Here is a 14,554-nt window from a genome sequence, read left to right as displayed (position 1 = left end):
ACTGGCTGTGTCTTACCATTGCATACATATCTGAGTAACAGACTGTTCGACACATGCCACGTTTTGATAACCTCATCAGGGCCGCGGGCTCTGTTCACAGATATTGATCTTCTTGTGTATTCAAATGGCTCTGAGCACTATGGGACTTAACATCGATGGTCATCAGTTCCCTAGAACTTAGAACTACTTAAACCTAACTAACCTAAGGACAGCAAACAACACCCAGCCATCACGAGGCAGAGAAAATCCCTGACCCCGCCGGGAATCGAACCTGGGAACCCGGGCGTGGGAAGCGAGAACGCTACCGCACGACCACGAGATGCGGGCTTCTTGTGTATTCTAACGGCTAATTTTATGTGATTGTTTTCATTTCCATTCACTGTAATAATTTATTTTCTGGTTCTAATATTTTAACTGTTGCTGAATATTACATATTTTATACAATGCGTTCTGTTTTTTTAATAATGTTAAATCATTATCTGATTTTAATATTGTTGTTTATCGTTACCTTTACTTTTTGGAGTTGTGCAATCATCATGAGTTTAAATTTCTCTTTAATTTCTTGGGCATTTGTAATTTTTCAGGATGCTTTATCTTGTAAATAAATTTTTTGGTTGTTTTGCGTATCCAGGTTATTGCTCCACAATGAAAAACATTTTAATGAAATTTTGTAAACTGAAATTTTATGTGATTAGCAAGTAAATAGAACAGGGAGTCCTGTTCTACTCTCATAGGTAGCACACCGCGCGTAGTACACGTCCACCACGGCGCTCGGGGGCCACAGCACCAAGTTACGCCACCTGACGATGGGCTCATAAGAGCTCGAAACCGCTCAGGTCATAATAAAAGAACTTTACAACTGAAGCAGTACTTTCAACCTCTGGTATAACGCTCAGTTGCGGATGTTCCTCCAAGAGGAATGTTTGTAACAAATAAATAGTCAAATTCATAGGTTCGCACATTGTTCAGCCCTGTCTTATCACTCTCACTACCACCATCACAGTGGGTATTATTATGACTATAACGATATGGTAAAGGCGATGGTAATATGTTCCTAGGGTGCTCAGTACTGAATTGCAGCAATATGACCACTAAGCTATTAAAAGCAGAACCACTTTTACCACAGTAGAGTCCTCTAAGGCGTAACCCACCTTCCATCAATTAACTTGCAGGTAACGATTATTGACAACTTCTTGATTTCTCTACAATAGGGTAGCTTCATTAGGGCCAGAGAAAAGCAGTTTCGAGGAGACTGGTCTTGACTATATCGTGCACTCCTGTGGCGGGCTCGGTGCGAAACGCAGATTACCGGGAATTATACAGTGCAGCTTGTGGACTTAAAGCATACACGTTGCAGATGTCCTGTGGGAAACAGTGCACATACTACAACTTACGTAATGACTAAGTGAAAGTGACGTAGGTAGGAGACCCGAAGAGGAAATAAAGGTGTATCATACGACGCGATAGCCCATTTAGAATTAAACACAGAACACATCCGGTGCAGCATGTTTCGGAATCAACTTTCCAAGAGAACATCTGAAAGAGAAACTCAGAACATCACAGCAAATACGGTCTATCTTTCCTAACAGGGAAGGGAAAGTTGTCGTATTGTGCGGCCACATCGCAACGTATTCTCTGTTTATCAGCGCGGTATATGCCGCTCATGCGGCCTAATACACTGACGGAAAGAATATCGCAACACCAAGAAGGTGCTGTGCGATACAAACTAAGGTTGGAAGGCGTGTTTTCAGATCTGAAACACGATTTCTATTCAAATTTCAGCCAGTGGCGTAGTTAAGACAGCAAAGACGCCATTATCAACACCTCTCTGAGTTTGGACGAGGTCGTGTAATAGGGCTAAGAGGAACTGGATGTTCCTTCTGCAGTACTGCAGGAGGACTTGGCAGGAATAGATCCACGGTACATAACTGCTGGCAGCGATGGACACAAGAATGTATGGTCGCGAGAAGACCGTGCTCCGGACGGCCACGTGGCACTATCGAGACGGAAGACAGTCGTGAGCGGAGTATGGCTCTGGCCTAATCGCACTGCATCTGCTGCAACAATGTGTGCAGCTGTTGGCACTGCAGTGACACTGCGGTTATGAATCGATTAATTCAAGGACAGCTCCGAGTCAGACGCACTATAGCGTACATTCAACTGAACCAATCCACCGCCGTCTGAGACTTCAGTGGTGTTGTAACGCCGGAAATGCATATCCTCCTAATTCCATCTATTGCACTGCAAATTTTTTCCTTATTTTGTTACCTGAAGATATAACATGTCTGTGTCTTTGTATATTGTAATTGTTTTACTATTTGTATATATTTATGCATTTTTGTTGATGTATAATTGGTTTGTTTTGTAAATATTATTTGTATTTTTACGCTGGGTCTGGCCTAGGGAAAACTATGCTATCGAACGAATACATCTATAGGTCGTGTGGAGAACCAAAGTGTTTAGGATCTTTGGTAGTGTTAACTCTGTCGCGTGGAGCGCGGGCAGAGGGGAGTCTGGCTGGGGTGGTGCAGTGGAGCAGGTGTGTTGTGTGAAGCTCCCGCGAGTTGCCGCGCTTTCGGGGTTTGGCAGCATGTAATTGCGCTCGACTTGCGATGATAGTTTCTGACATGGTGTCGCGGACGGGAAGCATTAGCTGGCGCACATTAAGAGCCCGTTTCGTCTGGTGACCGTGTCGAGAAGAAGGCGCGCCAACATCCAGCTTCTGCAACAGCGACGGCCGACAATGAGTGACTGTCGCCACCTCCTCGATCGACGGCTTCAAACCTTCAATCAGCCAACAAAAAAGACTGGAAGCACGTAAATATTTAGAACTGTATGGCAGACCTCAGCTTTTCAAACTTTTAAAATTGTTGCATCACAAAATTACAGCAACTTAGCATGAACCTTTGTTGCTCATGGTCCCAATTGCATTGCCAAGCAGGGTCCCTTCCTTTTCCGAAATGAGCCCGAGTGTCGTTGAAATTCAAACGCCAGCATCACTCGATTTCACTGCTTTAATTTCAAAGTTCAGTTAAGGTATTCATGGTTGGCTGCAATATTTAGATTTCACAAGCACAAATTAAGAGTGCGAGTTTTGTTACCGTATTTTAGTTACCTGTGACTGTAGCTCAGCTTGGTACGACTAAATTTTACTATTGTTAATTGTTCAGAATCATTTAATTCAAGTTCAAAGTTAAATCTCTTATTTCTAAATTGTGTAGATTCAAGTAGCTTTTGAAATGATTGTTGAGGTAGTCCAAGACTAACCGTATTTTACTGAATTTCGATGTGCTTCAGAAGGAAAGCTCACTATTAACTTCAGTCACTAAATTAACTTTCGATTTTCCGGTTTTATTAATTATTTTGCTAAATTAAGTCAGAGTGTAGCGAAATTTATTACTTCTGACAAACTTTCAGTTTTCACACTACACGTGGCAACCTTCAGTTGCCACGCTTCTAGTGCTAATTATATGTGTAATAACCTTTCTTTTTTCAGTTACTATAGTAATTGTCCTTAGGACTGGCGACTGTAATTTCCCCCAAATCTCAAATATCTAATTACCGCTAGTTAATTGTTAACGTAACGGCCGCACATTTACTTTCTTTATTAAATTTACCCCTTTTCAAAACTAATTTCCACCAGTTTCATTTGCATTTTTCCTTTCATTTAGATGTAACCCTTTCCTCCCTCTTTACCGACAAATTGACTTCGGTGACGATTGCTTTTCCCAAATTTCCATTAGGTACACGCGGTTTAATTTTTCACTGTCATTAAGGTCAATAAGTGAGGGGGAGGTTACAGTGTCAAGCGAGAACGTATTGGAGGGCCGGGGAGGGGGAGGTCTGTTGTGTTTACTGATGAAAGCTGGTCCAGCCTCAGTGCCAATGATGACCTAGTGTTGGTTAGGAGGAGGCAAATTGAGCGCCTCCCACCAACCTGTCTGCGTGTTAGACGCACTGGACCTACATCTGCTCCGGGGTGCAATTTCGTATGACGTCAGGAGCACTCTCATAGTTATTCACCGCGCCCTGACTGCAAATGTTTACGTCCGTCCAGTAACTGAACCTGTTGTACTGCCATTCATGAATAGCACTCCAGGGGGTAGTTTCCAATAGGATAACGCTCACCCATATACCGCTGTTGTAAACCAACATGCTCTAAAGAGTGTCCACACGTTGCCTTGGCCTTCTCGATCACCAGATCTGTCTCCAATCGAGCACGTGTGGAACATCATCGGATGACAACTCCACCGTCATCCACAACCAGCATTGACCGCCGCTGTATTGTCGGACCAAATGCAACACGCATGGAACTCAATTCCCAAAACTCACATGTAGCACCAGTAGGAAACAATGCATGCACGTTTGCATGCTTACATTCAACACCATGGCGGTTACACCGGTTATTAATGTACCAGTTTTCCGTATTGACACAGGCTTATTTCACGCTCAAATTTCTCTGTGATGTTGGAATATTAATCACTTAAATACACGACCTCGACAAATGTTTTCCCGAAATTCCATTACTCCGCATTAATTATTTTTTGCAATTTTTCCGTCAGTGTACATACAAGCGGATGTAGCTACTGTTATGATTTCTACATAATTGTCAGAAGGGTTACTTGAGTTAATGGAGAATCTCGAAAAACATTAGCCATCGACGGTGGAATGTACGTTACCTTGCATATTTCGGTGGCGGCGTAGTACTGCTCCGGCGGCGGAGGCACGGGCGGCGGCTCTGAGCCGGCGAAGGGCGGCGGGCGTCGCGACGGCGGCGGCGTCTGCCTCACCAGCGGCACTGCGTACTCGCGCGACACCACGTCCGGAACACCTGTGCAACACAACCACACGCCCACCGTCACGCGCGCTCGATACTGGACACCACGTGCACGTAACGCGTGCTGCACCTGGTCACAGAGAGTGAGTGTGACGGCTCGAACGATATCGTTCTGGTTATAAACCTGATGACGCAAACTGACGTCACATGTAAACATTTCACTGTACCATAAGGCGGTAGCTCAAGTCGAACTGGAGTTGCTTCTAACAGCATGTGCCTTCATTGACACAGGCTTTGAAAGCAGCGAGAATAGCAAATACTCCTTGCTACTTTTCGAGACACGAGACCTAAACGACAGTCGTTTTCCAATTCGTTACTTTCTCTCTTGTTGTTTACCACACTTCCGTGCTGAAGATGAGCATACATGGCAAGAAACATACTACGAGGGGTTCATTAAGTAATACAACACTTTTTTTTTTTCGAAAGCAGATCCATTTTGTTCAGGGCTCCATTACACGATACTATTCCTCACCCTTGTGATGTTCCACATCTCCTTTCAACGCGACGGTCTTACGTCGCCTTATTGTGAGAGTTGTATGCCTGCAAAGAACACTACACTGATCGACATCGCAGCCAACGTCTTGCTGCATTAATGGCCTCGTCATCCACGTAATGCTTCCCGCAGAGTGCATCCTCCATTGTGTCAAACAGGTTGTCCTTCGTTACTCTTTATGGTCTGCTATTAGGTGGCGAGGAACCCACATGTTTGCATGTGACGTCAGTTTTGCGTCATAAGTTTTATAGAGGGCACACACCCTTGAGGACCGCAAGTGGTGGACGAGTGTGTCAGCAGTACCAAGTTGAGCAGCGAAGAGTTTATGATCCATCAATCACATCGAATGAGAGTGTCCGCACGTTCCTACATTACAGGAGTCACATCTATGTGCGGCTGGCCGGCATGCAGTCAATCATACAGTTTGCGTGACCTTGTTGCGATGACGACTCACTGTGCTTTTTATCAATAGCAGCTCTCCGTAGACACTCTGCAAGTGTCTATGAATATCTGCGATGCTCTGATTTCCGCCAAAAGAAACTGCTTGAATCACACCTCCGTTACAAATGCCATTTCGAAGGCTACTTGTAGCGAAGCCACGTATGAGAACCTTCCTGAAACTATACGGACTGATGATCCATAACCGAAACTGGCCGAAAATATTTGTTACATTACTTACTAATCACCCCTAGTATAAGAGATCGTGCACTGGGAAGGCGGTAAGATTGTATTCCATTTTTGTCTAGAGTCTAGGACGGCGAAAGCAATACTAAAAATTTAGAATAGATGCAGCCTCAGCAAGGATCCGTCAATCATGTGCGTATGGACACTGAACCGAGTTCACGTAACTGATTTTGTGTTGTACACGACAGGAGTTACCCAATTTATGGCCATCATAAGGGTCAACTGTCACCACTTCACCATCAAAAGCTAACCATATGTATCCTCTTAATGACTGAGTCATCAAGCCATATGATATTAGAAAGATACAGAGCTGCCAAATTGCGTTGTGATGTAAAAAAATGCAAAGCAGATGAGTCTCTAGTAGTAGTTTTCAGTTCAACTTCCCTTAGATTCAGTTATGAATCTCACATACACCTGTACACTTAGAAAATAAAGGTGTGAGATAGAACTCGTGAATGTTTTACATCTTGTACCAAATGGACACCAGCTGATGTTAGTAATCTGTTAGCAATAGCATGGCACTCGTATGAAAACGGACATCAGCTGATTCAGTTGTCAGTTTACGACACACCTTTGGAGGTTACAGCATGGCAAATACTGTAGTACAATGAAATGACAGTTTGTGGACTTAATGGCTAAAAAAAAGCATAACGTGATGATAGACATACACAGAAATGGCAGGTCCTCACTTTGATGCAACGTGCATACACATGTGTACTATGTTTTTAATGTCTTTACTCATATTGTATTTTTACGTATTTCATTTAGATGGTGAAAGGTAAGGTAAAGCTCCAGATTTTAGCAGTAGATGGATTCGATATCGAAAAGATATTCATGGTAAAATATCTCTTCATGACCGACAGAGAAACAAACTTTGACTTCACTCTGATTCGCAGGAAATTAGCATCTTTCCACTGCTTCAACCGTTGTTTGTGTTCTGACTTCCATGTGAAACACAAGATCACATCGCCGGGGAAGGACTTTGAGAGAAACGTGTTAACAGTTCTTTCAGTCACGTCTACAATTAAAAAATCAAAACTGTGTATAGTGGGGGTATCTCTCGGAAGAATCTTTCACTACAGTCTTCCCGCCAATAAGAAAAGAATTCTTACCACTCTCATATCCTCCATTCTTTATGTAGAAGTTCCTTTATTACGAATACGGCGTAATGTACAAAGGGCGTTCAGTAAGTGATGTAACACACTTTTCATCTAGACAAATTTCTTTTGGAAAAAACGGAATTTGTTGTGGGACAACGGGGAATATGCCCGCCTAAGACCCTATGTTTCCATGTAGTGGCACTATGCGTAGCCTTCAAAATTGTCTCTGTAACGGAGGTGTATTCCAAATAGAGCGCCGTCATTGAGCTTATTTTGGTGAAAACCAGAGCACCACACATATGCATAGGCGCTTCATAATGTCTACGGACACATGGCAGTGAACAAAAGCGTGGTGAGCCGTCTGGCATCATCGCAACAAGGTCGCACGAACCTGTCCGATCTCCCACATTCCAGCCGGCTGCAGCCACCTGTGACTTCATCATTGTTGGAACATGCGGACCCTCTAATTCCAGGTGATCGACGAATCACAAACACGTCAATGCTCAACTGGATGATTCTGTTGGTAATGACGACATACTCGTTCACCAGTACTTAAAGGCTTGTGCTCGCTGGGTGCCTCGCCGCCTAGCAGAAGACCATGAAGAGCACTGAAGAACCATTTGTGAGTAATTACTTCCGCCTTACGTGACAATATCATCGCAGGCGATGACACGTAAGTTCATCACTTCGAACTGGAAACTAATCGCCAGTCCATGGAGAGGCGCAACACCATCACTTCTCCTAAGAAGAAGTTCAATGCTCCACCATCAGCCGGTAAAGGCATGACGCCGACCTTGTAGGACCATGAAGAGGCTATTCTATTTTATATCCTCTCTAATGATGCAACGATTAACTTTGACGTGATTGGTGTTTTTTTTTCCAGGGGGCGTAGCCGGGGGGGGGGGGGGGGGAGTGAAGGGTTCCTCAGTCTCCTGACTGATGTGATGCTGTCCGCCAAGAATTCCTCTCCTCTGCATACCTCTTCAGCTTAAGAGTATTACCTGCAACTTACGTCCTCAATTATTTGATGGATGCATTCCAATCACTGTTTTCCTCTACAGTTATTACCTCTGCAGCTCCCTCTAATGGCATGGAAGTTATTCTCTCATGTCCTGACAGTCGTCCTACGGTCCTGTCCCTTCTTTTTCTTGTCAGTGTTTTCCGTATATTCCTTTCCTTCCCGCTCCTGCAGAGAATCTTCTCGTTCCTTACTTTATCAGTCCACCTAATTTTCACCATTCTTCTATATCACTACATCTCATATGCTTCGATTCTCTTCTGTTTCGGTTTTCCCACAGTCCATGTTTCACTGCCATACAATATTCTGCTCCAGACGCACATTCTCAATAAATTTCTTTCACAAATTAATCCTACTACACTTCTCTTCGCAAGGAATGTCTTTTTTCCCAGTGTTAGTCTGCTTTTGATGTCCTCCTTGCTCCGCCCGTCATGAATTATTTAGCTGCTGAAGTAGTAGAATACCTTAACGTCGTCTATTTCGTGATGATCAATACTGATGTTAAGTTCTCGCTGTTCTCATTTCTGCTAATTCTCATTACTTCCGCTTTCCTTCGATTTACACTCGATCCATATTCTGTACTCATTAGACTGTACATTCCATTCCGCTAATCCTGTAATTCCCGTCATCGGCGAATCTTATCAATGATATGCTTTCACCCTGAATTTTTATTCCACTCTTGAACCTTCATTTTATTTCCGTCATTGCTTCTTCGATTTATAGAGGGTGGCAATTATTCAACTATATGAAAAAATGTAAATTAGTTACAAACTACAAAGTGCACATACTGTATTCAACATGTTAACGTCACTAAAGATATTCGGATATAAGTTATGACATGTTCTATATGCCTGCCATCATTGGCGATGATGTGGCGCAGACGAATAGCGCAAATCTACATGACTTGCCGAAGTGTCGGAACATCGATGCTGTCGATGACCTGCTGAATTACTGTTTTCACCTCAGCAGTGGTTTTGAGACTATTGCTGTACACCTTGTCTTTAAATATAGCCCCACAAAAAGGAGTTTATGGTGTTCAGATCCGGTGAACATGGCGGCCAATAAAGGCTCATGCCAGTGGACTGTGGGTACCCCACAGCCAGAACGCGGTTCCAAAAGTGCTGCTCCAGGACATCAAATACTCTCCCGTTTTTATGGGTTCGAGCTCCGCCTTGCATAAACCACATCTTGTCGCAGCTTCACGTACCGTTCGGTGGTGACCTTGGGATCACGGAAAATCCGTGACAGGACATTTCACACCACACAGTCATCCGTTGAGGGTGAAGAGACTTCTCTATTTTGAAATGCGGATTATCAGTCACCAAAATGTGCTAATTTGCTTATTGACAAACCTGTCACAATGAAAATGGCCGACAACAATAAAGCACTTGTGCATATGCATACTAATTCCCGTTATGCCATGATGCAAACCGTTCAGAAGTTATGACAATTTTATTTCATACAGTTCAAAAATTGTCACCCATAGATTGAACAGTAGGGGTGAAAGACTACGTCCTTATCTTACTACCTTTTTGTTACCTCTTGGCTTTTGCACATATTGTATATTGCGCGTCTCTCCCTACAGCTTTCCACTATTTACCTCACAATTTCGAGCACATGGCATCATTTAACATTGTGGAACGCTTTTTCCACGTCGACAAATCCTATGAACGTTTCTTCATTTTTCTTTAGACTTGCTTCTGTTATCAACCGCAACGTCACAACTGTTTCTGTGATGTCTTTACCTTTGCTAAAGCAAAACTTACCTTCATCTAACGGATCCTCTGTTTCCTTTCCCATTCTTTTATATATTATTCTTGTCAGAATCTTGGATGGAAGAGCTGTTAGCTTGATCGTACTATGATTACCGCCCTTGTCAGCTCCCGCAATCTTTGAAATTGTTTGGATGATGTTTTCCAGAAAGTCAGATGTTATATCGCCATAATCATACTTTCTTCATACCAACGTGAATGGTGGTTGTCTTGCTACTTCCCCCAATGATTTTGCAACATTTTATGGAATGTTATCGATCCCTTCTGCCTTGTTTGATGTTAAAATCTTCCAAAGCTCTTTTAAATTCTGATACTAGTACTGGAACCCCTATCTCTTCCATATCGACCCCTTTTTCTTCTTTTATAAAATCATCAGACTAGTCTTCTTCCTCATAGAGGCCATCAGTGTACTTCTCCCATCTATCCACTCTGTCTTCTGCAATTAACAGTGGAACTCAAATTACACCTTTGATGTCATCGCACATGCTTTTAATTCCACTAAATGTTGTTTTGACCTTTCTATATGCTAAGTCAGTCCTTCCGACGATTATTTCTATTTCAATTTCTTAAAGTTTAACATGCAGCCATTTTCTCTTAGCTTTTCTGCACTTCCTATCTCTTTCATTCCTAAGTGTCTTAGAAAGTATTCGGGAATTTCTCTGAACATTTTTGGAATTCCTTCTTTCGTTGATCAACTGAAGTACTACTACTGTTATCCATGGTTTTTTCGCAGTTACCTTCTTTGTACCGACTGTTTTCTTTCCAACTTCTGTGACTGCACTTTGAAGAGATGTCCATTCCTCTTCAGCTCGACTGCCTACTGAGATATTCCTTATCGCCGTATCTACCGCTTCAGAGATCTTCCAGTGCAACTCTTCATTCCTTAATATTCCCGCATCATACTTCTATGGCAATGATTGTTCATTACTAGTCTCTTAAACATCAGCTTATTCATCATCACTGATTTCGGAATCTCTGCCTGACCATTATGTAATCTAACTGAAAATTTACTGTATAGCCCGGCCTTTTCGTAATATACCTCCTCCTCTTGCGATTATTCAACAGAGTATTCGCTATTACTACGTGAAATTTACTGCGGAACACAATTAGTCATTCTCTTCTCCTATTCCTAATACCAAACACGTACTCTTCCGTTACCCTTTCTTCTTCTCCTTCGTATACACCATCATTCCAATTCCTCGTGACTATTAGATTTTCATCTCCTTTTACGTACTGAATTACCCGTTAAACACCCTCATATACTTTCTCTATCTCATTATTTTCGACTCGCGACGTCGGCACGTATACGTAAAATACCGCTGTCGATGTTGGTTTGTTGTTGATTCTGATGAGAACGACCCTTTTAGTGAACTGTTCACAATAACTCACTATCTGCCTATTCATAAAGAATCCCACTCCTCTTATACAGTATTTTGCTGCTGTTGACATTACCTCATATTCATCTGACCATAAATCCTTGCCTTCCTCTAATTTCATTTTACTTACACCAACTATATGCAGATTGGGTCTTAGCATTTAGCTTTTCAGATTTTTGAACTTCCGTACGGTGTTCAAACTTCTGACAATCCATGCGCCGAGTCGTAGAATGTCATCGAGTCGTCGGTTATTCAGTCTTTTTCTCATGGACACCTATCCACTGGATGTCTTCTACCGGAGATCCGAATGGGGAACTAGTCCTGAATCTTTTACCAACGGAGAAATCACCATGACACTTTTTCAGTTACTTGCTACCACCAGGAAATTGAAGAAACAACTCTTGCGCATGCTTGTCGCCATGAACACGCAGACGAAAGGCGTAAAAAAGTCTGTGCACTCGAGAGGAACTCAAAAAATTCTTTCGACTGTCGTTCCTCATCCCTCCTACCGCCCACAGCCCAGATCTTGCACCTTCCACCTTGCATCAGTTTGGTTCAATGAAGGGTTAATTTCACGGGAAGCAGTACGTGGATGATGAAATAGTTATGGATGTAGCAAGACGTTGGCTCCGACTTCGAGTAGTATGTTGGTACCATGCGGGCATACGGACCCTCCCAGTGAAGTAGCGTAAGGCCGTCGCACAGAAAGGTGACTATGTTAAACAGCCAAAGTAGTGGGGGACAATATGGTGTACTGGAAACCTCCTCAAAACGAAACTGCTTTCAGAAAATGTATGTGTTGCAGTACTTACTGAACAAACCTCATATTCCAGAATGAGATTTTCATTCTGCAGCGGAGTGTGCGCTGATATGAAACTTCCTGGCAGATTAAAACTGTGTGCCCGACCGAGACTTGAACTCGGGACCTTTACCTTACGCGGGCAAGTGCTCTACCATCTGAGCAACCGAAGCACGACTCACGCCTGTCCTCACAGCTTTACTTCTGCCAGTATCTCGTCTCTCACCTTCCAAACTTTACAGAAGCTCACCTGCGAACCTTGCACAACTAGCACTCCTGAAAGAAAGGATATTGCGGAGACATGGCTTAGCCACAGCCTGGGGGATGTTTCCAGAATAAGATTTTCACTCTGCAGTGGAGTGTGCGCTGATATGAAACTTCATGGCAGATTAAAAATGTGTGCCCGACCGAGACTCGAACTCGGGACCTTTGCCTTTTGTGGGTAAGAGCTCTACCATCTTTTTTCTTTTTAAATTCTCATTTTGTCCGCGTTTGTTCGTTGTATCTGCTCGGGGCGGACGTCGTAAGACATCCGATTAAGTTCTTTGATGATCGATTAACTCAGTTTTTTAACCCTCTGTCCGAACACGCTGAGCTACCGTGCCGGCTCCATCTGAGCTACCGAAGCATGACTCACGCCCGGTCCTCACAGCTTTACTTCTGCCAGTATCTCGTCTCCTACCTTCCAAACTTTACAGAAGCTCTCCTGCGAACCTTGCAGAACTAGCTCTCCTGAAAGAAAGGATACTGCGGAGGCATGGCTTAGCCACAGCCTGGGGTATGTTTCCCGAATGAGAAGGTAGGAGACGAGGTACTGGCAGAAGTAAAACTGTGAGGAACGTGTGTGAGTCGTGCTTCGGTTGCTCAGATGGTAGAGCACTTGCCCGCGTAAGGTAAAGGTCCCGAATTCGAGTCTCGGTCGGGCACACAGTTTTAATCTGCCAGGAAGTTTCAAACCCCATATTATCTGCAGAGAGCTTGCAGATATATAATTAATTAAGAATATCGTAAAGGTTACAAGAGAGTGCTAAATCCCGTTCAGTTTGTGCAAACACAACGTTTTAGGCGCACTGCAGGATCAAATACACATCGAGTTAGTAGAATATGCTGTGTTAGCCTGACTTTGAAGACATTACCGAAAGTAGAAACTGACTGTAAGCATCACCTTAGGAGCTTTACTTACTGAACGTCCTTGTAGCTCATTCCGGGTGGGATTCTGTTTCAATACCTTAGTAAACTGAGGCACTGAAGGGTAATGTATCGAAAGTCTCACTAGGTACTCCTCGCTCATTGGATGTCAACACCGTTTCTCTACTCCTGGTCCGATGGAGTTGAAAGCTCATGACAGCATAATACTAATGCTAGATTTAACTCGTTTGCTGAAACAGTAGGAAGTGATGATGATAAATTCTTACTAAAATGGATACAATGTATTTGTATCAGATACGTTAAAATAGTGGCAGTGAGGCACGGCAGTAGTAGCATGTTTCAAACGTATTTAAAGCTAAGTGTTTACGCTCACGTTATTTACAAAGACTTCTCCTTCTGATCCCAGGAATACCCAGTCCAAGCCCGATTCGTTATTAATGTGCCAAATTCTACAGGCTGCAGACGTAAAAGTATAATGAGCACACACTGTGGCTAGACAACCATGTAGGCGGAGGAGGTACGCACCCGTATTATACGGCGCGCCGTTGAGCGGCAACGGCTGTCCGTACAGCGGCTGCTGGTAATGTGTCGGCGCCGGCGGCTCGGGGTCGTCCAGGGACAGCTGCCCATACACCCTCCCGTTGGCCGCAACGTTGACGCGCATTTGCAGCTCCTGTGGACAACAACAGCGTACGGAATAGTGATTTTAGGCTCTCCAAGCGTATGATAGTTTTGAAATTTTCTAGGGTATTCGTTCGGCCCCGCTGCTGAAGCGGCTGGGGACCCCAGTTGTGGTGGTCAGCCCCTGTACCGTCACAACGGGAGCAGGGACTCTGCTGAGGCAGCGGTGGTGGCACACTAAGGACCACAACTCGGATTGCTGTCGCGCCCTTCCCCTACCATATCGCCAGTGGAGCCGCGACAGTGTAGAGGGCACCCAGACTCGACAGCGAGAGTGAGGAGATGCACATTATCCGATAAAAAAATATCCGAACACCTATTCTTTGAGATGAATGTGGTTTGTTTCCACTCCTCGCCCTTCGACGGTTTGAACTCTGCTACGGAAACTTTCAACGAGGTGTCTGTCTTTGGAGGAATGTGAGACTATTCTTTCTCAAAAATCGGAACTAGAGAGAGTAGTGATGGGCGGCGTTTCAACCAACCACAAAGGTATTTTAGTGGGTCAGGTTACGATTCTGGGCAGGCCAGTCCATTTCACGAATTTTCTGTCCACAAACCTGGAAAATTAACAAAATAAATAAACGGAGACTTCTTGCATCGGAAATGGTTCACTGGAGGAGGAGCAGCGGATTATTAACATTGAAT

At 43.7% G+C, this 14,554-nt stretch overlaps 1 protein-coding gene across 1 annotated transcript in view; it reads right to left on the bottom strand.

The window, feature by feature from the left end:
* LOC126412947 (discoidin domain-containing receptor 2-like) overlaps positions 1-14,554 on the bottom strand; it is an 813,081-nt gene that overhangs the window by 42,951 nt on the left and 755,576 nt on the right. Inside the window, exons 11-12 of the mRNA XM_050082842.1 lie at positions 13,754-13,901; positions 4,680-4,831 (exon numbers count right to left, since the gene is read on the bottom strand). Of these exons, the coding sequence (XP_049938799.1) occupies positions 4,680-4,831; positions 13,754-13,901 (300 nt within the window). The remainder of the gene's footprint in view (positions 1-4,679; positions 4,832-13,753; positions 13,902-14,554) is intronic.

The sequence above is a fragment of the Schistocerca serialis genome, chromosome 1, assembly GCF_023864345.2.
Source record: "Schistocerca serialis cubense isolate TAMUIC-IGC-003099 chromosome 1, iqSchSeri2.2, whole genome shotgun sequence".
NCBI classification, from domain to species: Eukaryota; Metazoa; Arthropoda; class Insecta; order Orthoptera; family Acrididae; genus Schistocerca; species Schistocerca serialis.
The sequence above is the reverse complement of the archived record's forward strand: the minus strand, read 5'-3'. Positions and strand labels throughout refer to the sequence as shown.